The sequence below is a fragment of the Rosa chinensis genome, chromosome 6 (assembly GCF_002994745.2).
Source record: "Rosa chinensis cultivar Old Blush chromosome 6, RchiOBHm-V2, whole genome shotgun sequence".
Taxonomy (NCBI): domain Eukaryota; kingdom Viridiplantae; phylum Streptophyta; class Magnoliopsida; order Rosales; family Rosaceae; genus Rosa; species Rosa chinensis.
Window position 1 is genome coordinate 57775677 of NC_037093.1, and position 21511 is coordinate 57797187.

Below are 21511 nucleotides of genomic sequence, written 5' to 3' on the forward strand. Positions count from 1 at the left end.
CTTTGTGACATTCTTTTCGTTTTCTAAACACAGGAAAGTTGAATGCTGTACTCACAATTGAACAATATATCTCAGTTCATAGGATCCTTGAACCAAAACAAATTTCAAATAGTAAACTTTATAATATATGAATGTGCTTCCAAACCAGTAAAACCTTTGTTAAGCTCTCATGTATGCATATAATCAAAAGACTCACAAGTCTATATACAAGTATCAATCAGTTGACTGCATATGACAGTAAGAACTCCCACTGTAATTTATGCAGGCTTCCAACTTGTAAGGACTTCTTGAAACATTTCGGTCATCAACTCTCTGTCTGCATACTTGAAAAAGGTATCTATCTCATGTCTAACATCATATATCTTGCCAAAACCAAACAAGTACAGCAAACACCCTTTCTTCAGCTTGGGCAGTTGGTATAACCCGGCCTCTTGCAGCCTCTCCAGGACATTTCCAGAGTTAATATCTTCCATAAGGCTCTCCTCACAAGCATCTTTTAGGTCTGACATGTCATATTTGTTTGCCGCGCCTAGAAGTGCCAACCGGTGCTTCCAGAAATCCTGTTGTTTAATGGTTCCATACAGATAACTGATAAGGGCCGTGCAAGACTCCAGTGACATGTCTTCTATGTCAATTGTTGAGGACACTGTTTCTTTAAGGTCATGATTGAACATGCTTTGGAACACAGGAGAATTTGCCGAAAGAATTGCTTTGTGAGCTTTTAAAGATCCTTCAGCAGTGCTGATGGTGACATCAGCATGGATGCCCTCATCAAGCATTCGAGAGAGGCATCTCAGAGTGCTTTGGGTTGACAAAGACTGCATCAATCCACCAGTAGGCCATACAGGAGTAGCCACCCCACCCTGATTAAACAAGAAAACATTAAAGGGGCTCAGAGAACTGGTAAGTTCGAGGATGTGTGGACATGAGTGCACTGGTATATAACAGGAAGAAAATCATGTTCTCCTATATAAACACGTTCATTTAATATTAGTTTTTCTACATGTTACTGAATTGAAGGTAAAACAAACTGAAACCAGAATCATTAAATTGCTAGTTTTAAATTTCCATCATTAAAAGAAGCTTTTGCAGTCCACCATCCACCAGTGATAGAAAGTATTAACATTGATTGAAATACACTTTGTATTAAGTACAGAAGATCACAAAACACGTATACTTACCAAACAGAGAAATTAATCAAAGATAACTATATAATCGGAACTCACATTTATAGGGGATATCTTCAAGTCAAGAAACTCTACATCAATGACGAAGGGACCATTGAAGCTGGAATTAACAGGCCAGGCAAAGTCATCCATTGTGCGAAGCTGTCTTTCATGAACTGTACAAGCAGTGCATCATTAGAAGAATAGAACTATTACTGTTGAATGCATCGTCTGCTCTAAGAATAAAAAAGGATACCACAATGGTATATTTCTAAAATATTTATGTGTTCAATACTTCTACTGGAGTTGAGATACCCCAGTATTATCATTAGAGACAGAGCATGTAGGTGATCTTGACATGTCGAATAGAGAATGCATGTATTTGCATGTGTTCATCGAATCATGAACAAGCCACAAACATGATAAATCATTGATGAGTGCAATCAATTAAAGGTGATGTTGCCATCAAAACCTCCTCATCCAGAATTGATTCCAATTTTCCACCATCTCATATAACGCTATTCTGAAACAAAAGCTTATATAGTTTGAGACCTGGACGAACCCAGCACACAAATTTAACCGCACAACAAAATAAATCCTTCATATACCAACAAAACAACAAAGTTTAATCAGCTCTTACCAACTAACCTTTTTCTACCATTCATCTAGTAATTTCTCACAGAAACCACAGAAAATCCAATAAACTTACCCTTACGATACAAATTGAAGCAATCAAGGCTAACAGTCAAAAACAGCCGCAAAGAGTTTGACTTGAAGTAAAAGCCAAAAGGGGGTGTAGTGAAATAGAAGACTAAGCATACCAGGGGAGATATAAGGTTGACGGCCATTGCCGGAGCTCGAAATTCTAAGCACAAAGCGAGCAAGAGGAGGCTGTTCCTTAGACAAACGCGATTGTTCTGGAAACAAACGAATATACAGATACCGATTCTTCTCTATAGAAAAGTGCCTGATTACCCAGAAAAGAATAAGACTCTAAACCAATATCAAAAAAGACATAGAAATCAGAGAAATTACAGAAAAGGGGAATAATGGGTAGTACCAATTCCAGATTCCGAGCTTGAAAGGCTCGGACTTTATGTAAGAGCAGGGTCCGAAATTGTCAATCCTCCATTGGGCTAATCGTGAGATGGTCTCTACTTTGGAATCCGCCATGGCCAAGATTCCGACGAGAGTCTTCACTCAGGAACAAAGACTCCTCAGTGACTTGGTGTTGAAGGTTGAGGAGTCGTTGACACCTCTGGTGGTTCTTTTTTGTCGGTCAATCCTAAATGGAACCCTTCAAAAACTAAAAAGGGGTGTGCTTATAAATAAGAAAAGGTACACTGGTTTTGGAGGTAACCTAATAAAGAGACTTTTAGAACTTGGAAGACAAGTAGTCTGCCAAAAAAAAAAAAAGGGGACAAAGTAGTCAGAGTACTTTCTTCTTAATTAGCTATTCTTAATTAGCTATTCGGATTAGCCCGAGTATTAATAGGAGCATTAGGAATTGGGTTAAAGTTAGGTTTCCATCCTGGTTATATACAAAGTCTCTAGTAAAAGGTCTGTTAATCCAACAATTAAACCTTGCGATTCAGATCTGTTAGAATTTGAGAAACATATAACAGACAATAAATTTGTAAAGGACTAAATACTTGTTACTCCTCAAATTTTGTCATGAAAAACAGTTTAGTCCCTCACTTTTTAAATTAGGGTCCTTGACCAAAAGCACCAAAATTGACAAAAAGTATCTCACTTGCCCCAACAATAAATTTTTATTCTCACTTACCATTTTTAATACAAAATGACAGTTTTACCCTCAGCTAAATTAAATAATTACATCGATCTCTCTTTCTCTCCTCCCCTCCCCTCCCCTCCCGTCCCGTCTCTCTCTCCCCAACGAGGCCGGCATCTCTCCTCGAGGAGGTCTGACGCCAGTGACCCGTGGACGGAGGTTTGTGGTCGAGAACGAGGATAGCAACGGGGATTGCGACGGGGATTGGGCGGAGTTGGAGTCGACGACCGCCGGCGACATCACCCCTCACGCCGGTGTTATCTTCCTCACTCCGTCGCCGTCGACATCGACAGCACCTCTAATTCCGAGCACCGTCACCACGTGAAGAACACCTCCGAAGCTCCGCCGTCACGCCAGGGTCATCATCAGACCTCTGAAGCTCCAAGTGTCAGGATCAATTCCAGCTTTGTTCTTAGCCAAAGGTCACCTTCGCTCTCCTCTTGCTCAGATCGATTTCTGGCTTCGTCTTCAGCCAAAGACTGTCGTCGCTCCTCTTGCCCAGATCGGTTTCACCATTTGTCCGAGAACGACCTTCATCGCCTTCATCTCGCCCATAGACTGACCAGATTCTTCAGTTCGTCACAGCCCACAGGACGGGAGTTCGGTCCGGGTCGGGGGGCAATTTGAAAAAAAAATTGAATGTCTATTGGGGGGCAATAGACGTCTATTGAAGGGCAGTAAACGTTTTTAAATTGATATAATCTCTTCGTTTTTTTCTTTAATCAAAGTTTTATTTGTCTAAATTTGAGGAGATTAGTTTATATTCTCACAACCGAAAGTTCTATTGGGGAACAATAGACGTCTATTGGAGGGCAATAGATATTTATTGCCCTCTATTGGGGGGCAATAGACATCTATTGGGGGGAAATAGATGTCTATTGGGGGTAATAGAGGTTTTCAAAAAATTCTAATGGGCGGCGGCTGGTGAAGGGAATCCGACGGCCGGTGAACTGATTCTGGTGAAAGTTGACCAGATTCCGGCGATCGGCTACCTGTGACCGGATTCCGGCGAAGTCTTCTATGGTTTTTCTCTCTCTCTCTAAGTAACAAAGGGGTGAGGGGTAAAATGGTATTAAAAAAAATTTAAAACAAAAAAAAAAATCTTAATGGGGTATTAAGGAAGACTTCCTTAGAGTGTATTGAGTAAGAAGGAATTAAAAAAACTTAATGGGGTTAGTGAGAAAAAAAATCCCTAAAAATGGGGTAAATGGACAAAAACTCTTTAAATTAAACTGGATAGTCCTTATTTTTTGCAAATCTCACACAACAGGTCCAAAATAACATTTAAACCCCTCACTTCCTTTTTTTATATATTTTTTTTATTTTTCTCTTTTTTTTTTAAATTTTATTTTATGTTTTCTGCTTAACTCTCTCTCTCTCTCGCCCTCCTTCCGGAGGAGGCAGCTCTCGTCTACGACTGTGCTGCTAGGTCTCTCCGCGACAACAAGGCCAAGACCAACTTCCTGGCATCGTTGGACCAGAGGGGATCTCTCCCTCGACCTCAACATCTCCTCCGCCCACTTCGGCGGTCTGGTTGAGTTTCTCCACACCGGCGTCTTGAACGACGTCGTTTGCCCAGCGTAGGAGCACGACAGCCATGTGAGCCTATCGTAGCAGCCAGGCAAGCATAGCAACCCCGAGCACAGCAGGCATGCCTGCACGCAGCACAGCCTCGTCACACCACTCTGCCTAACTCAACCAAACCTCAGAGACGAATTCCACCATCTCCACGCAGCTCCGATACCATTTTACCAAAAAAGAAAAAAGAAGAAGAAAGAAAATAATTGCTTTGGGCACCCAGAGAAAAGCTCTAGGCACCCGGTTTATCATTCTCCTCTGCCACTGGCCTGAGTTGAGCGCCGGAGAGCTGGGTCGAGCACCGGAGGTCGAGCGCCAGAGGTCCTAGGTTGAGCACCAGAGGGAATAGACCAACCGTCCCAAATGACGTCCGGGCTCTCCAATCCTAAATGACGACGTTGACCCTGACAACCAATCTGGGACAGAGTTCTCGAGCATCGGCATCCGGTCACCAAAATCATCTTCTGGTGATGTGGATCCTCTTCCTCTGTTGCCGATCACCAAAATCGTCTTCGGGTCCGGAATCGAGGCTAAGCCTTGTCTATTAGAATTGGAGGCATCGGGTTGAGAAGGATGATAGAGAGAGAGAGGTGGCGTTTCGAGAGAGTCGGGTTGCAGAATAGCGTCGATCTCGCCGGCGCGGAGTCTCGATCTCGTTTTGGGTGGAGTGGGGTCCGATGCGGAGGTTGGAGAGGAGTGCGGCGTCATTTTGGGTGGAGTGGCCCATTGGAGAATGGGGCGGGGCCGTCGTTGTGGAAGAGAAGAAGAAGAAGAAGAAGCGGGTCACCGTTGGTGAGAGGGAGAGAGAGAGAGAGAGAGAGAGAGAGAGAGAGAGAGAGAGAGAGAGAGAGAGAGAGAGAGAGAGAGAGAGAGAGAGAGAGAGAGAATAAATAAATAAATAAATAAAAAGAGAGAAAAATAATATAGAAAAAGGAAGTGAGGGGTATAAATGTCATTTTAGACCTGTTGTGTGAGATTTGCAAAGAATAAGGACTATTCAGTTTAATTTAAAAGGCGACGGACTAAACTGTTTTTCAGGGCAAAGTTTGAAGAGTAACAAGTATTTAGTCCATTTATAAATGTACCATAGTTTTCAGTGATCATATTAATTTAGATCATGCATATATCTTTTTTCAAAATAAATTTTTAAATGTTAAAAGTCGTACTTTGAGATTTTTTTGGAAAGAGATGAGGGGTGTATTGGTGATCAGACACCTTTTTATTTTTTATTTTTGGATTAAAGGAGCAGAGATCTATTTATTAAAAGAGAGAATGTCAAAACAATAGGGACGGGGGCAAAACCAAACCCCTCCAAAAAAAACAAAGCTTAGCAGCGCGCACTGAAAGAATATCAGTGAAGAAAACGAAAATGAGGTAAGCCAAGTTTATCCCTATGACAAAGGTCAATAAGGAATTGAGGGATTGAATTCCAATAAACCAAACCTGAAGAAGTTAAACCAACATTTGCTAAAGCATCCGCAACTTGATGCTGATCATATCACAAATGCTTGGATAATGTAATCGTAGCAAGTGAGAAATTTCCCAAGAGCCATTTTGAATAAATGCTGCCACCTGTCCTTCCAATGAAATCAAGTTTGAGGAGTCTGCCGTTGATCAGACTCCTTCTTTTCCCTTAAACAAAGTTCTAGACTTCTAGTCTCAATATATATAAATATATATATATATATATATATATATATTTTTTTTTTTCACAAAACTTTTTATTCTTAGAAAGGTTGGCCCATGATCCTTAATCATACACTATAATTTTCCACTTGAACTAAGGTTTGTCTCAATTCAATAATGCAATGTGAAAGTATCAAGTTTAACATGTGCTCATATAATAAGCAAACACAACGAATGCTACAATCCATCGATAAAGATAACATAGCGGGTGGAAGTAGTCTTCTTTTTTTGTTGTATCACACTGGCACACATTATCAAACTTGCTGCGGAAGTATAGTTGCCTAGGATGTGACAGGGAAAATAGGAGTAAAAGAAGAAAGAAAGAGTCGACCAAGATAAAAGTACACGTTTGAACAAAGATTGTCTAGTCATTTATCACCTTTAGCTATTGTGCATTCTATGAATCACTTCCCTTTCTTCTTCAAAAAGATATAGCAAAAACTTTAGCCCTTATAACTTAGCACAAAAGAAAAGGGATCCCAAATATATTATCTTAGTTTACAAACAATCTTATTAGTGTTGTAGATATTATATATATCAATATATGTGGTTGTTCTTGTAAATACTCATTAATTATGTCTTTTTCTCTAGTTCAACAACGAAGGGACCATGAAAGCTGGAATTAACAGGCCAGGCAAAGTCATCCATTGTGCGAAGCTGTCTTTCATGAACTGTACCAGAAGCAGTGCATCATAACCGGAACAGAACTATTACTGTAGAATGCATAGTCTACGTACTATTATGGAGTATTTCTAAAACATGTGTTCACTGCTTCTTCTGGAGTTGAGATTCTCCAGTATTATCATTAGAGGCAGAATAGGTAGGTGATCTTGAAAATGCATGTGTTCATCAATCATGAGCTAACAAGCCATAAATACGATAAATCCTTGATGAATGCAATCAATTAAAACTGATGTTGCCATCATAACCTCCTTATCTAATATTGATTCCAATTCTTCACCATCTGATATTACACATTCCATTCAAACCTAAAACCGCTTTTAAAAGAAATTCTCTCCTTGAGGGCCGGAATAGGTTATAAACAGTTAAACACCAACTGCAGTACTGTCCAAATGAGATCTATCTCTAGCACAAATGGGGTGTTTGGAAAGGTGACGGTTCAGTTAGTATACATAGCTCTTCGTCGGTCATACTTAACGTGTTTATCGAGAATGACGGAAACAGAAACAATTTCCTCTACTTTTCAAATTTAGTTACCAAAATCAATGTTCTTCTTTCCCTCTTCCTCCTATATATTGAAACCAATTCTCCTTTTGAAGAGGAATAAGTCAAGCAATTCTTCCTCCTGCATTACTCCCCAAATGAGCTCCACACCACCTACATTCATGGAAATCTTAACAGGGGTAGGTGTATTTATTATCTTCATCCTCGTATTTATGGTTCTTGCAGTTTCTGCGGTTGTAGATAAAAAATCACGGAGGTGATCATGATGAAGATAATGCATATGGTCGAGATGCCTGGAAATGGCATGACTTACTAGAGCCAAGTATTTTAATTATCGTTGTTCATTTAAGATGATTTTGGGTAGGTTAAATAATCTTGTACTGCTGAATATGGTTGGGGAGTACTTGGAGCCCTCATCCCAATATTCAGCAGTACAAGATTATTTAACCCAAAATCATCTTAAACGAACAACGATAATTAAAATGCTTAGCTCTATTAAGTAATACCATGCCATTTCCAGGCATGTCGACCACATTAAGGTGATCTTGATGAAGATAATGCATCTGGTCGAGATGCCTAGAAATGGCATGACTTACTAGAGCCAAGTATTTTAATTACCGTTGTTCATTTAAGATGATTTTGGGTAGGTTAAATAATCTTGTACTGCTGAATATGGTTGGGAAGTACTTGGAGCCCTCATCCCAATATTCAGCAGTACAAGATTATTTAACCCAAAATCATCTTAAACGAACAACGATAATTAAAATGCTTAGCTCTATTAAGTAATACCATGCCATTTCCAGGCATGTCGACCACATATTATCTTCATCATGATCACCTCCTCCGTGATTTTTTATCGACAACCGCAAAAAATACAGGAACCATGCATACAAGGATGAATATAATAAATAGACCTACCCCAGTTAAGATTTCCACGAATGCAGGTGGTGTGGAGTTCATTTGGAGAGTATTGCAGGAGGAAGAATTGCTCGACTTATTCCTCTTCAAGGAGAATTGCTTTAAATATATGGGAGGAAGAGGGGAAGAAGAACATTGATTTTAGTAACTAAATATGACAAGTAGAGGAAACTGTTTCTGTTTCAGTCATTCTTGATAAACACGTTATGTATGACTAATATACCAACTGAACCGCCACCTTTCCGAAAACCCCATTTGTGGTTTGCACTTTTGTATGATACTAGTGATACAGCCCGCGCTTTGCTGTGGTTTTTTGTGTTAGTAATTGGATAGCTTGAGAACCAGAAAAAGTGGTCCTGTCACTCCTTCCGTGCCGTAGTTTGCTTTCAGACATTCTTCCGATAACTAGTAGTTTGGTGGTGAAACTTCAGCCCAGTCAATCGACTTCTTCTGCGTTCTGCATCAAGGTGAAGAAAGTTACAAATGGAGGAAGACTCGATCACATTCCAAATTTGGAAGTGTACATGAATGGAAGAAGACGTATTGTTCCAAAATTGATAGTGTATTGCTAGATATGACATGATTTCCTTTGAGAAACACTAACAATAGAATCAGCAGTATCCAAATTTGAAAGATTCATGTCAAAGCATAGATCATACTACACCAAACTTTCAGCTTCGATCAACTCATATCATATTACAGATGGTATTGGAACACGACATATCTAGAATGATCCTAGATTCTTAAGGAACGTGTTCTTAATTAGTAAGAAGTGGAGGACATGGCACTGAACTACATAGCTCGATCCATTTAAAAAAGATTTACTTTCTGAAGCCAAATAAGGACAACAGTGACTATCAAATTTAATATTGCATCAATTAACAAAGTACAGAATATATTGAATCTTACCTTATTGAGTACTGCTATAAAAGCTTCAAGGTTTAGTATGCATCCAACCACCCCTGCATTGTTTACCTACAAAGTCCATATTCCACCATTTACAACATAATTACAACTTGACGGTAGGAAAGCTACAAAGTCCAGCACTTCTAAGCTAATCTGATGGTAGCAAGGCGTGGGAAGTACAAATGACAACATAAAATGTGTAATAAAAAATCATATCTGTGGTATTTTTTTACCATTTCGAACTTTCCATTGATGTTTAACTGTGAGACTTGACAAACTTGACAAAGGTACAGGCAGAACAGAGTAACTTACAAACTTGATGCAAAGTGAAGTATCACTATTCTAATTTGTGAATTTGTAGCATCCTAAAATTAAGTTAACTAAAAAGAACTAAAAATGTCTATTGAACAAGTTCTACAAAGAGCCTGTAGACATACCATCAAGAGAAACTGATGAACAGAAACTGGCTACAAAATGAAGAATAGGAAAGAAACCCTCATGAAAATAAAACACCTAATAAACATTACAATCAAAAATCAAAACTACCTTGCATTCAAATTTCAAAATAATTTTCGCATATATGTAAGTTAAGCAAACTAGAGTAATTAAGCATCAATCATATTAAGCAAACCAGAGTGACTGTAAGGTAATAAGCAAGTACAACTTACAGTGGTAGGCTTTCAGAGAACTGCTCCATGCTTATATGTGCAGTCATCCTCTGCTGGTGACTCAGGTCTGCCACCAGTCTTTTCCTCAGTCCTTGCCTTGTTGAAGATTACTGTGAATCCCTCTGCTGATGCTGGATCACTGACGTCCCATTCACCGAACTTTGGCATTGGTACGCCCTTACCCTGTGGAAAGCAAACTCCACTAGCTTGAGGGTGTCAGCTGTTGATGTCTATAAATATTGCAATCTTATTATGATCCAAATTTCATGCTTTAGATGCTTGCACAGAAAGATAACGGAAATGTTTATCCAAATAAGTTATAAGCTGACATAGATTAAGGTGAAAGATGTCTCCATGCTCTGATAGTCTGAAACAAAACATCTAACCAATTCTACTTTTTTTTTATGCTAATGCAGTAATGCATGAGAATATAATATCAAGGTCGACATAGGAAGTCATATATATTCAAGAGTTTAAATCCCATAATCAAGAAATAGGACTATATTCAAGACTAATATTCATATATATCAAGAAATAGCAAAATATATATGTTTAATTAATACCATTATCATATATCGCAAAGCAATAAACCAAGTAAATCTTACTTCTCATACTTTAAACCATTGTACTTGCATATCAAGATAGCACTCAAAAGCAAGTTTAATTGTATTCGTACATTAATTCAAGCTTAAAATGTTTTTATGCTATCAAATTCAGAGAGAATAGCCCTTACATCCACAAGTTATCGACAAGTATAACTTCACCTAATTTGCATCTGCACTCAAATTGATCTCTGTAGATTCTTGATGCACATGGAGTTAAATTGTCCTCAACCGAATGCAGCAGCTTTCGTTTAATTTCTAGGAACAAATAAGAAAACCCAGTTGCCAAAACCTGCACCAGAATTCAGTGAGAATGAAAATATATGTCAAAGTCCAATCAAACCAGAAGGGAAGAGTATCATACCTGACACGATCAGAACAGAACTTAAAACTATAAATCTTCTTTCTCCCTCAGAGAGAGGCTCTAGGGCGTGTGGTCGACGGGCTGGGAGTTCCTATTGATGGAGGAGGAGCTCTAAGCGATCACGAGCGAAGACGTCAATATATAGGAGGAAGAGGGCCGGGATGAAGAAGATTAATTTTGGTAACTAAAATTCAAAAGTAGAGGAAAAGCAGTTCGGTCATTCCTGATATACCAACTGAACCAGTGAACCACCACCTTTCCAAACACCCCATTTGTTTTTTGAATGATAGAATCTGGTGGTGGGTTTCTGTTACTTACTTATTATGCAATCATCTGGTCCTACCGATCGGAAGTGGGGGTTCACATTTCATGTGGAAAATCCCATTGGGAAAGCAATATGATACTTTGCATTATGAATAAGTATTGCTGTGGTGTCAATACAAACAAATTTGAGCCCGCAAAATAATTTTTTCCTAACTCGAGAATACTATCATATCTTATGGTTGCTTCTCTCTCAAGTAGTTCACATTCTCCTTTGGCGTCATTCTTGATAAACTCTATTTTTTACTTGATTAACTCTTTTTTCTTTTTTTTACTTAATTAACTCACTTGATAATAACAGAATACTTTCTTATTTTAAACAATTAGACTTCACATTGCTTTAGTGACGTAATTATCACATAGAATGATAAAATTTCACTACATGCGAACATATAACAGCTAAGATACGTGACACGCTCGAGTTGTGAGTGCTGCTCGGGTGATTTTAACACTACCATCGCCATTGGAAATGATCGATTTCTATTTCTAAGACTTCAAGTATCGGCTGAAACAACTATAATATTCGTTTTCGATCCTCTACTCATTCATGTCATGATTCTTGGGCCATCATAGAAACACAGACAGAGTCAACGACCCCAGTGAGCAGCCCACCAATTTACTGAAGAGTCTGGGCCTATTGATTTCATGCGGACTAAATCATCAAAGCCCAATTGGATGGAAGGTAGAAGCCCAGTAGAAAATAATAAAAGAAGTTAGTTAATTTTACCGCGAGCCGTGGAGGCACTCTAATCAATATCAACCATTCTCCTCCTCCGATCCAACTCCCGATTCTCTCACCTAAAAAAACCAGAGAGAGAAAGAGAGAGCTTCTTCTTCATCGAAACCCCAGATTCGATTCACACACCCAATCAATCAGACCAGAGATGGCTTCTTCTACTTTCAGCGGCGACGAGACCGCTCCCTTCTTCGGCTTCCTCGGCGCCGCCGCAGCTCTTGTCTTCTCCTGTAAGTCCCTCGCCGATCTCCGATCCCTCGATTTTACTCTTTTCTTTTCCTAGAACTTTGATATAATTTCTGATCTTGCCACAGGCATGGGCGCGGCGTACGGGACCGCCAAGAGTGGCGTGGGCGTGGCCTCCATGGGAGTGATGCGGCCGGAGCTGGTCATGAAATCGATCGTTCCGGTGGTCATGGCTGGAGTGCTTGGGATCTACGGGCTCATCATAGCTGTGATTATCAGCACCGGGATAAACCCAAAGGCCAAATCTTATTACCTGTTTGATGGATATGCTCACTTGTCCTCTGGCCTTGCTTGTGGCCTCGCTGGACTTTCCGCTGGAATGGCCATCGGGATCGTCGGTGATGCCGGTGTCCGGTAATCCCTGAACTCTGATTCGTATGTTTGCGTAATAAGATGATCTAATTTGTTTACCTGAAAAAAAAGGGGGGGTGGGGGAGTTGTTGGAAGTTATCTGTAGATACAACCGAAATAAAGTTATGAGCTAGTTGTGTATCAGAGAATGTGCTTTAGAGATAAGTAAAAGTATTTCGAGTAGTATTTGGTTGAATATATAAATGAACATGTGAGGATGCTCAGAAGAGCTTCATATATTACATGCCGTTTCCTATCTATTGTAAATATTTGATCATAAGTCTTTTGCTAAGGGTATTGGAAAGAGAGGAGGAGGGGGAAGAGAGGGTGGATTGATCAATGATATAGTTTGATAGACATGATGATTATTTCTGCAACTAACATGGAATGCTGAGATGCCTTACTTATGTAGGTATGCATTTGCCATCTGGTATTGAGTTTATGCTTTGACTATTAATTGACTGATTCATAGAATCTATATCCAGTTCCATGGAAATATGAAGTATTAGATTTTGCATTTTGATTTTGGGTTTGTGCCCAAGTGTAATCCTATCAAGTTAGAGGGAGACAACTAGGCCACGTTTGGCATCCAGGATAGGAATGGATTCGGATAATAATTGGATTGGATTAGGATAAGATTAGATTTGTTTTCATGTGTTTGGCATAAGAGGATTAGAGCTGGAATGGATAAGTATAAGAACCAGATCCGTTTTCAACTCCTCCTCTACCACCACCAATACTCAGATGCAAACTCACCTCCTCTTCTCTACCCCAACCTGACCCTGACCCAGGGCCTCCACAGTCAACCCCTTCTCTATCTCACTCTCCTCCAAGCCACTGCCAAAGCTTCATTCTTCAAGCCCAACAACCCGGCGGAGCTTTCTCTTCGAGGTCAAAGCCACGACGTCTCGGCTCTCCGGTCTTCGTTTGTTTTGGATAGCTCCATTGAGTGTGGGCAAATCGAAGTCGAATTCAGCGCAGCTAGTGGGGCCGGCGCAATGGAAGAGAGAGACTGAGAGGGATGTAGAGCTCCTGCCGCCGCCACCGGAGATGGAGAGATTGAGCGTGGGATGTGTGGGTTCGATCAGATCACACTGAGGAGGATATAAGGCTGGTGTTCATATTTTGATTGAAGAAGGATGGTGGTAATTTGGTCAAGATCCAAGGATGCCCATTGTTATAATCTTGTATGATTGTGCATATCCCACCTCTCCAACAGGAGAGTTATATCCTACCTTGACAAGATTTAATTTCCAATCCTTGAGTAAACTGAACCACCAAACACTAGCTTGGATTTTTTTTAGTCCTATCCAATTATTAATCCAGGCAAACAAACGCGGCCCTAGGTTTATGTAATGTACTGGCTATTGAATTGCAGACGTTGGGTTATAATCGTAATTGTGTTAAAATTCAATGACTACAGAAGCTCCAGCAGGAATGCCACTAGATGTTGAGAAGTTTCAGCCTTTTCTGCTGTCTGGAAAACATTCTTATTAAAAGTTGGTCATTATTTGGACTGTTTGCTTCAAAGAAGTTGGTTCTGTACTCCTGTTGTAGTTGCTTTGTTTTTGCCGTTGGATGATGGTTTATCTCTATTCATTTTCCCTATTTCATGAGACACACCGCAGCCTTTTGGATACTACTACTATAAGTATGATAGTTTTCTCATATCTTTTGTTGGATTATTTTCAGGGCTAACGCACAGCAGCCAAAGCTCTTTGTTGGCATGATCCTTATCCTCATCTTTGCTGAAGCTCTTGCTTTATATGGTCTCATTGTTGGGATTATCCTCTCATCCCGAGCAGGGCAATCTCGCGCAGACTGAGGAAGTCAACTTGGTTATTGCTCCTCTAGGTTCTTTGAAGAGCATTCACATTCACTGCCTCGACAAGTTGTCTCTATAAAGTTCGATTAAGTTTAGTTAGAGTTATTATATTGGTATTTGAGCGGCCCTATGCTTGTAGTTATGAAGAAACATTTGTTCTGAATATCATTTTTTTCTTTCTCTTGCTCCAAAATAAGGACAGATTAGTCAATGAGAACTTCACCCTAGTGATGGGTTTTGGTGGTTTTGTTATATAATAGCTGTAAGTAGCTAATTGAATGAGGTAAGAAGATGTATCTTTCTACATACTATTGGCTTAAAACATATTCTATTGCAGAAAGATCTTGGTAGAATGCAAGTTGAATGGAGATGGTGGGGATGAATCACTGATTCATATGAATGTTTGTTTTGCAGTTTAATTAGTATCCAAAAGCTTCTGTCATCATATGCTTTGGGTCTCTAGGACTGGTTATGGATATTGTTTGGCTGTTTTCTGTTGTGAACTCCAAAAGTTTTGAGCATGTTACTTGAAACCAATCCAGGATAGTTGTAGTTGGTGTTGTTGGTACGATTTTGCTTCTTGTACCATGCTATGCATTCCTCAAGCAGTAGAATTACTAGGACAAGCTCCGGATTTCAAGGTCATCTTGGCTCATAATCAACTTTCTCTACCTGCAATTGACAACTGATTGAAACTGCAGAAGCTAACTTGGGGAAAGCTGAAAGTTATCTGTAATAATTATGGACCTTGATCTCAACTTCTTCTGCTGCCCATCCTACATATAGTTTTTCGGTCCGAACTCTCATTTAGGAAGTCAGGAGTTCGAGCCCATCATGGGTGGGGTGGGGATTAAAAAAAAAAAAAAAATTTCTCCAGCTGCCCAACAGACATATAGTTTTTCGGTCCGATAACAAAATATGAGTGTACATATATTATTAGAGATTAAAAAAGGAATGAGATTGAATGTACGTATTACTATTAGGGACAGATTACTAAAATTGTGTTTAGTATGGCTATGTTTTTAAGAAGAGATTATGAACAATAAATTTCCTTGGAAAAAGAACAAAGAGAAAATTAAATTAAAATTGGAAAAAAAATCTTCTCGAAAAACAAAAAAAAATTGAAAACTATATTTTCACTTGCCTACTGCGTGTCCACAAATACTCTCCTTTGAGAAACATAAACAGAAGACTAGAAGAGAGTCGCCGATAGAGAGAGAAGAAGGAGTGGAACTGTGGAAGATGGCTACAACAGACGAGGTCGAAGGATCGGCTCCAAAGATAGTGTGGAACGAAGCGAAGCAGAGGTTCGAGTCAGAGGACCAGAAAGCCTACATAGACTACGTTCTCAGAGAAAAGGGGAAAGTGATGGACTTGGTTCACACCTATGTCCCATCTTCCAAGAGAGGCTTGGGCTTGGCCTCCCATCTCTGCGTTGCCGCCTTCAACCACGCCAAAGCCAACTCCATGTCCGTCATCCCCACCTGTTCTTACGTCTCTGTAAGTAACCACCTACCTCCCCTTTCTGGGTTCCTCTTGAATTCTCAGTTGTGTCTCATCTACATGATTTTTTGATTTGGGGATTTTAAAGCTGATTCTGGACTGTTGATGATCATTGGGACCCCTAGAAATGGTTGTGTTTATTTGCTTAATTGGGTCTTGTAATTCTTAGCTATTGGCATTCACAATCCACCTGGAGAAATGAGAAAGATTTAGCTCTAAATCGATTAGATCTTTCATAGTCAGGTTTCGAAGATCAATGAAAGTAGGAAGTGTGAGGAACATGGATAAAGGTTTCTGTGTAAATTTGAAAGTTTGAAAACCAGTTGGATGATGTACTTGGGTTTTCTGTAAATATTGGTATGTTTGTTTTGTTCTTGGCTTCGTAGTCCATACACAAAGTTTTGGGTCGTGACATATTTTTCTGTATTTTATGTTGGCAGGACACTTTTCTCCCGAAGAACCCTTCATGGAATTCTCTCCTGTACTCCCCTGAGACGAAGTCTAGTATATAGAGCTGGAAACTACTCTGTAATAAACTGTATTTCTAGTGAGAAATCACTGAGATGTTTGTAAGCTTGAACAGGGAAAACGTTCCTTTGCTCTTCTTTTTTACGTCCGATGCTTGTTCAAGCCAACAGATATAAACGTAGAATATTTATGGTTTGATTATCTCCCTGTTTGGAACTTGGTTTTGAAGTCTTGACATCTTATAGGATATCATTGACTACAGATGGAAGGCAGAAATTGATTGAGTACCATAATAAGAGCATATCCACAGTCTATCGTATAAACTTCCAGCAAAATCAAGCCCAATGTATCATTTACAAATACATAACTTACTTGTTGAATACATTATTGTATCAAGAGATTACAACACACTTCATATTCAATGTTCTTTTTCGGTACCTACAATTCAAGCAAACAACAATGACTACCACAAGCAAATAACCAGAGCAAACTGATATAATGTGACATGGCTTCAAGTCAACATTGTAGGAACATATATTGATATATATACAAAGGAGATTGAAGGAACCTAGTAAAGCTCAAGACTATAATACTGTGTATTTACAGAGGAAGTTACTCTTCTTTTCTACGGTATCAGCCGGGCACAAAATAATCCATCTTTTCCACAGGTAGATTCAGAAATGATGTATCCACCTACATCACAAAGAAAAAGTAAGAAAAAACAATAATCTACAATGTGAGTAATTCTTTGCTTCAAGTGAGGGATCAATAAAAACTTTTCTTGACAAGAACAGAAGGAAATGTGCTGCATTCCTTTTTTAATTGCTTGAATTGATTTACCCATTAATCGCTAAAGAACACTACACGGCTTACATGAAATCTTGTGAGCAGATATTTAATTGCTGAAGTGATAGAAGAAACATATGTACCTCTTCAAACGGAATGAAGACAAAAGGTGTTAGACCCCTCGTGTGTGAGACAGCTGGCACATCTGGGTTGTGAGTCTCGTCATCCTGCCATCCTTCAACCACCTCAAGGATATCCTCATCAGGGCCACGGACCTCATCATCGTTCACACCACTTGTAACAAGTGACAGTAAATCCATACGATTGTTTGCCCCTGTTACTGTTCCTCTTAACCTGTAAGGGTCGATGGGCAGGGGAAAAAAAATTACTTTCAAGTAGAAACAAGACAGAAAAACAGATGACTGCATCTCAGCATAGATCAAGACATTTCAAACCGTTATCTATAAGAAATTCCCCTCCTGCCACTTCAACAGAATCTTTGTAATATGACAAGTGTAATTCTGTTAGATCAATTTCTCTTCTTCCCACTCAAATTAGTTGCATAACTGACTCTATATCAAATTGCAAAATGTGGAAACAATTCTAGGTTGAATCAGCAATTTAACTATTTACATGGTACCATTCCACAAAAGTACCAGCTTAAAATCTTAATGAAGTTCAGCTCATGTGAGCTGTTATAGTACCTTAGGCGGATTCTCAACACAGTCGGACGCCTGCCTGGATACAAAACTGCTGCTTCAACCTGCAATGGAGTAATAGAAGATATTTCAGATGCAAATGTCAGATGAGCACTAGCACGTTTGTATAGAAGTAAGTATCCCAAATAAATCAATAGCTGATGAAGGTAAATTTAATGTATGATGAACGAATTCTGAACTTGTAAATATTGGTCAGATAAGATAAGGGAAAAAAAATAAGCTGACCTTATCATCTGATAATGAGTAATGGCCACTGAAAACCGAGTCTGCCTTGGCTGCACGGATGTTCATGATTTTTGCCACATCCTTGACTTTTAGAGATGAATTCTGACGTGCAGGAGAGAGGGATAAATAGTAACAATCAGAAAACAGAAAACTATTGTTGATGTCCTCAACATTACTATTTAAACTTTCAGCAATTACCACCTTATAAAGAAATCGGCCAGAAGGATAGAATCTGATGTAGCGATAGTAGCAGACCTGCAAAAGCAGAGCAGATTGAGTGACCACAAATTACTGGGGGGAAAAAAAAACACAAACAAAATACTCATATGGATGAGTTTGCAACTATTTTCTGTTTTCTTCTCCTTTTTTCTTTGAAAAAAACCTTGACAAGCTAGGGAAACTTATTAAAAGAAACAAAAAGAGAGAAGAGGATGTAATGGGTGGGGAGATAAAACCAAGACAGATGAGAAAGAAAGCAGCACAAAGATAGGGCACTAGTCACCAAGTACAAAGCTAAAAGGCAGTTAAACTCCCAACTAGATCACAAATACAGCCAAAATGGAGTCATCTTAAAGGACCTCATGAGAAGTACTGAGAATTGACTTATTATGGAAGGGAAGAGGTAAGTGGACCTTCAATGTACCCAAAACCATGAAGTACCTTCAATAATAATTATCTAAAACAAGTAGGTACTGCTCACTTCTTGGTTTTGGGATAGTTATCCTCTGGAATATATATAGCAGCAGTTCAACATGTGCAAAAACACACCGGAAGTAACTTGTAGAGTGTTAGAAATGCAGATTGCACTTAAAATAGTCATCACAATACTAGTCCCCTCAAGTTACATACAGCAGCAATTTGAGTTTAAGGGGGCCATCAGAATTGCCTTCTTTAAATTCTCACTCTTCTTAGTTTATAAATTGCAGCAATATCATTCTGCATTGCTAATGATATAATGAGATATGACTCATACGAGTGTACTTAAAATGCTAATAAAAACATCCTCGTCCTCCAGTAAAGGGAAATGAAGAATCCCAGAGTACTTGTAAATACTATGTTCTTACCAAGTGAACTGGGTTAGAGACCTTCCATTCTGCAACTCCAGTGCGAATATAAGTATTCCTACTCACATACAGACCTGATATGTGAAAAACAGAAAGGAATTGAATTTATCGAGGGGATCACACACTGAGAGAAGTATCAAGCATATCAGGTCTAGACACTGGTGAAAATCAAAATAAGCAGAAAGAAAAAACTAGGGAAAAAAATTAAGCTTACCATCAGTGCGGACCCTTGGTCTTAGAAGCCACATTTTTCTCCATGAACTCTCATATTTTGCTTGTAAAATCTTATAGTTTTCAACAACTCCAGAAAGCTTAAGAAATGGGACTTCAATATTAAGATCCAATATTTACATGCAGCAACATTTAACTGGAGCAAATTTTAAAACCAACACCAATTATACCTGCCAAGCTTTTAAGCATGCAATGCGCCAAAACACAGGATTACGGATAGTGTATCTCCATTTTCGACATACACAAGATGCCCTTCCCATGTCATATGGAGTCATTCGTGCAAACACCTGCATGCCAATTTCTCTATCATAAGCAATAGGCACTTATATATTCTTATATGCTAACTCTATAAAGGTTAATCTATGCACTAGTTATCTTTGCAGTGAAAGACAATGTGATTCTCATTTTCCAATTTCCAGTGCTAATTATCCAGAATCGACATAATATTAATTCTCAAGCGCTCTCCTAGTGCTTTAGAATCAAGAGTACATACTTGCAAAACATAAAAAAGGAAATACGACACCCATGGATTAGGTCTTTTGAAACATTAAGACCTGTAAGAATGATCTAGGTAAAATGAACACTTCCTTTAGTTCCTTCTAAGAGATTATAAAACTTCCATGTCTTTTGTTCATTTATTTTTCTAACTTTTTAAAAGCAACCACACATGAGATAAATGATTAAGAATGTAAATGAATATTGCAAGTCCGTTATAACCACAAATGTTTGTTAAAGAGCAGCTATTTCTCAAGTTAATACCTCAAAGAGCAACTCATCAGGCAGGTACTGGTGTAACAGTGCTGGATCAACATTTGCTTTTCTACTCATACTTCCAAATGGTGCAACAGGTCTAACATTGACTCCATAAAGGTCTGAACAACAAGAAAACATCAACATTGTACACAAAACTATTATATTGAAAGACAGACGAAAGAGCAAACAAAATAACTTACCAAGCCACGGCCTTTTTGTCACATAGTGATGAACTGAGTTCAACCGCAAAGCCGCTTCAAGTTCAGCTGGAACTTTGAAAGCAAAATCTGCAAGAAATACCATTACTTGATCAAATCAAACTTTCACTTCATTTGTAGGAACCAAACTCTTCAAAAACTCGTTTCTTAATTATTTCATTTCAATCCAACCATAACCAAATGAGTTCTAGCTCAAATTCGTTTCAAAACAATGACACATATCAATCCATACCCGACTATTAATCACTACCCAGAACGCAAAACCTCCAAATTCATAAAATTTTCATTAAACTAACAAAAGGGTGTCAACAAAATTCAAATTTAAACTCATAAATCCTGCAAAATTCCACAAAACTCTTCCAGCTCCAAGAACCGCGCGAAAAGATTCCGCAGCCCAGGAGCCCAATTCGAGATCAAAGATTAAAGCTTTAAGAGAGAAACAAGTTACCTGAAGCCATTAGAATGATGCCTCGTAGAAAAAATGAAGCTTTTTCGCTTCGGTTATGTAGAGAAAATGAGGGAAGAACAGAAAGGAAAACAGAGGACGAAGCAGGAGAGACTTTTAATTATTTAGCTGATGAGTTTTTACCGCTTTAAGTAAGTTTAACCCACCAAACTACTGGCCCAGAATGTAGCCCAAATTCTTTGGCGGATACGAATATGACCCGCTTCGTGGGTTATGTTCATTGATCAAGTGCCGAGCAACTCACGTGCCCTTGTCACGTGTTGTTTTCTGCTTTGTTTCGCTTTATAAGTACAAAAGGAGAGATCATGCATGCAAAGACTAGGAGAACTACGGTTTGGCTTCGATCTTACGATCAACACCAAATTTCTGAACAAAAGGGAAGACAAAACGATGGTAAGTTAATTTCTTGTTCAAATTCGTATTATCTTCATTCCACTCAATAGGGTTTGGCTTGGAAAGCAATTTTTTTTTTTTTTTTGGTTGTAGATTACCCTATATATGAAATTGGAGTACTAGTTGTGATAATTGAGATTCAGACTCTGTGTGCTTACTGTCTCTATCTATACAGTATACACTATAGGTGACAATATAAATGATCTATTAACGATGGGAATTTAGATTAATGATTTTTTTCTTTTGATTGCTTGAATATTTCAGAAAGAAAGTAAAACAGTCAAGTCGTGTCCGAATTTGATGGAGTTGGATAGAATTAGCAACTTACCGAGGGATCTTGC

At 38.9% G+C, this 21511-nt stretch overlaps 4 protein-coding genes and 1 long non-coding RNA gene across 9 annotated transcripts; 2 read left to right on the forward strand and 3 right to left on the reverse strand.

Annotated features, from left to right (window-relative positions):
* Positions 1-28: 28 nt before the first annotated feature.
* On the reverse strand, positions 29-2476 carry LOC112172091 (BTB/POZ domain-containing protein At1g21780). Its single transcript, XM_024309271.2, has 4 exons — positions 2227-2476; positions 1988-2133; positions 1227-1342; positions 29-863 (listed from the first exon to the last, which is right to left on the reverse strand). The coding sequence occupies exons 1-4, from the start codon at positions 2337-2339 to the stop codon at positions 258-260; spliced, it is 981 nt and encodes a 326-aa protein (XP_024165039.1). The 5' UTR covers positions 2340-2476; the 3' UTR covers positions 29-257.
* Positions 2477-7444: 4968 nt separating this feature from the next.
* On the reverse strand, positions 7445-11136 carry LOC112169675. 4 transcript variants are annotated; one of them, XR_002924825.2, is made up of 5 exons: positions 10866-11136; positions 10633-10793; positions 9900-10129; positions 9235-9300; positions 7445-8782 (listed from the first exon to the last, which is right to left on the reverse strand). It is a non-coding gene; the product is annotated as an uncharacterized LOC112169675 (long non-coding RNA). The 4 variants fall into 4 exon arrangements; XR_005801056.1 differs by having other exon boundaries at positions 9900-10101; positions 10866-11134; XR_005801057.1 differs by having other exon boundaries at positions 9900-10082; positions 10664-10793; positions 10866-11131.
* Positions 11137-11921: 785 nt separating this feature from the next.
* Positions 11922-14694, forward strand: LOC112169918 (V-type proton ATPase 16 kDa proteolipid subunit). Its single transcript, XM_024307025.2, has 3 exons — positions 11922-12152; positions 12237-12522; positions 14212-14694. The coding sequence occupies exons 1-3, from the start codon at positions 12071-12073 to the stop codon at positions 14342-14344; spliced, it is 501 nt and encodes a 166-aa protein (XP_024162793.1). The 5' UTR covers positions 11922-12070; the 3' UTR covers positions 14345-14694.
* Positions 14695-15507: 813 nt separating this feature from the next.
* LOC112169919 (acetyltransferase At1g77540) lies at positions 15508-16531 on the forward strand. The gene is made up of 2 exons (XM_024307026.2): positions 15508-15844; positions 16288-16531. The coding sequence occupies exons 1-2, from the start codon at positions 15587-15589 to the stop codon at positions 16357-16359; spliced, it is 330 nt and encodes a 109-aa protein (XP_024162794.1). The 5' UTR covers positions 15508-15586; the 3' UTR covers positions 16360-16531.
* Positions 16532-16631: 100 nt separating this feature from the next.
* Positions 16632-20891, reverse strand: LOC112169917 (F-box protein 7). 2 transcript variants are annotated; one of them, XM_024307023.2, is made up of 11 exons: positions 20760-20891; positions 20294-20380; positions 20100-20212; positions 19511-19627; positions 19324-19420; positions 19110-19183; positions 18247-18300; positions 18046-18147; positions 17806-17864; positions 17245-17455; positions 16632-17008 (listed from the first exon to the last, which is right to left on the reverse strand). In XM_024307023.2, exons 1-11 carry the CDS (start codon positions 20767-20769, stop codon positions 16949-16951), a joined length of 984 nt encoding a protein of 327 aa, XP_024162791.1. In that variant the 5' UTR covers positions 20770-20891; the 3' UTR covers positions 16632-16948. The 2 variants fall into 2 exon arrangements, with proteins under 2 accessions (XP_024162791.1, XP_024162790.1); XM_024307022.2 differs by lacking the exon at positions 20760-20891 and having other exon boundaries at positions 20294-20411.
* Between the last annotated feature and the right edge of the window lie 620 nt (positions 20892-21511).

Excerpts from the sequence above, each read along its gene's own strand:
- LOC112172091 (XM_024309271.2), bottom strand. The coding sequence starts at position 2,339 with ATGGCGGATTCCAAAGTAGAGACCATCTCACGATTAGCCCAATGGAGG. Across the intron at positions 2,134-2,226 it reads AAGCTCGGAATCTGGAATTG|GCACTTTTCTATAGAGAAGA; the intron begins GTACTACCCATT and ends CTGGGTAATCAG. Across the intron at positions 1,343-1,987 it reads TCAACCTTATATCTCCCCTG|TTCATGAAAGACAGCTTCGC; the intron begins GTATGCTTAGTC and ends CTGCTTGTACAG.
- LOC112169919 (XM_024307026.2), top strand. The coding sequence starts at position 15,587 with ATGGCTACAACAGACGAGGTCGAAGGATCGGCTCCAAAGATAGTGTGG. Across the intron at positions 15,845-16,287 it reads CCACCTGTTCTTACGTCTCT|GACACTTTTCTCCCGAAGAA; the intron begins GTAAGTAACCAC and ends TTATGTTGGCAG.
- LOC112169917 (XM_024307022.2), bottom strand. The coding sequence starts at position 20,396 with ATGGTATTTCTTGCAGATTTTGCTTTCAAAGTTCCAGCTGAACTTGAA. Across the intron at positions 19,628-20,099 it reads CTGATGAGTTGCTCTTTGAG|GTGTTTGCACGAATGACTCC; the intron begins GTATTAACTTGA and ends ATTGGCATGCAG. Across the intron at positions 19,184-19,323 it reads ACCAAGGGTCCGCACTGATG|GTCTGTATGTGAGTAGGAAT; the intron begins GTAAGCTTAATT and ends TTCACATATCAG.
- LOC112169918 (XM_024307025.2), top strand. The coding sequence starts at position 12,071 with ATGGCTTCTTCTACTTTCAGCGGCGACGAGACCGCTCCCTTCTTCGGC. Across the intron at positions 12,153-12,236 it reads CGCAGCTCTTGTCTTCTCCT|GCATGGGCGCGGCGTACGGG; the intron begins GTAAGTCCCTCG and ends ATCTTGCCACAG. Across the intron at positions 12,523-14,211 it reads GTCGGTGATGCCGGTGTCCG|GGCTAACGCACAGCAGCCAA; the intron begins GTAATCCCTGAA and ends GATTATTTTCAG.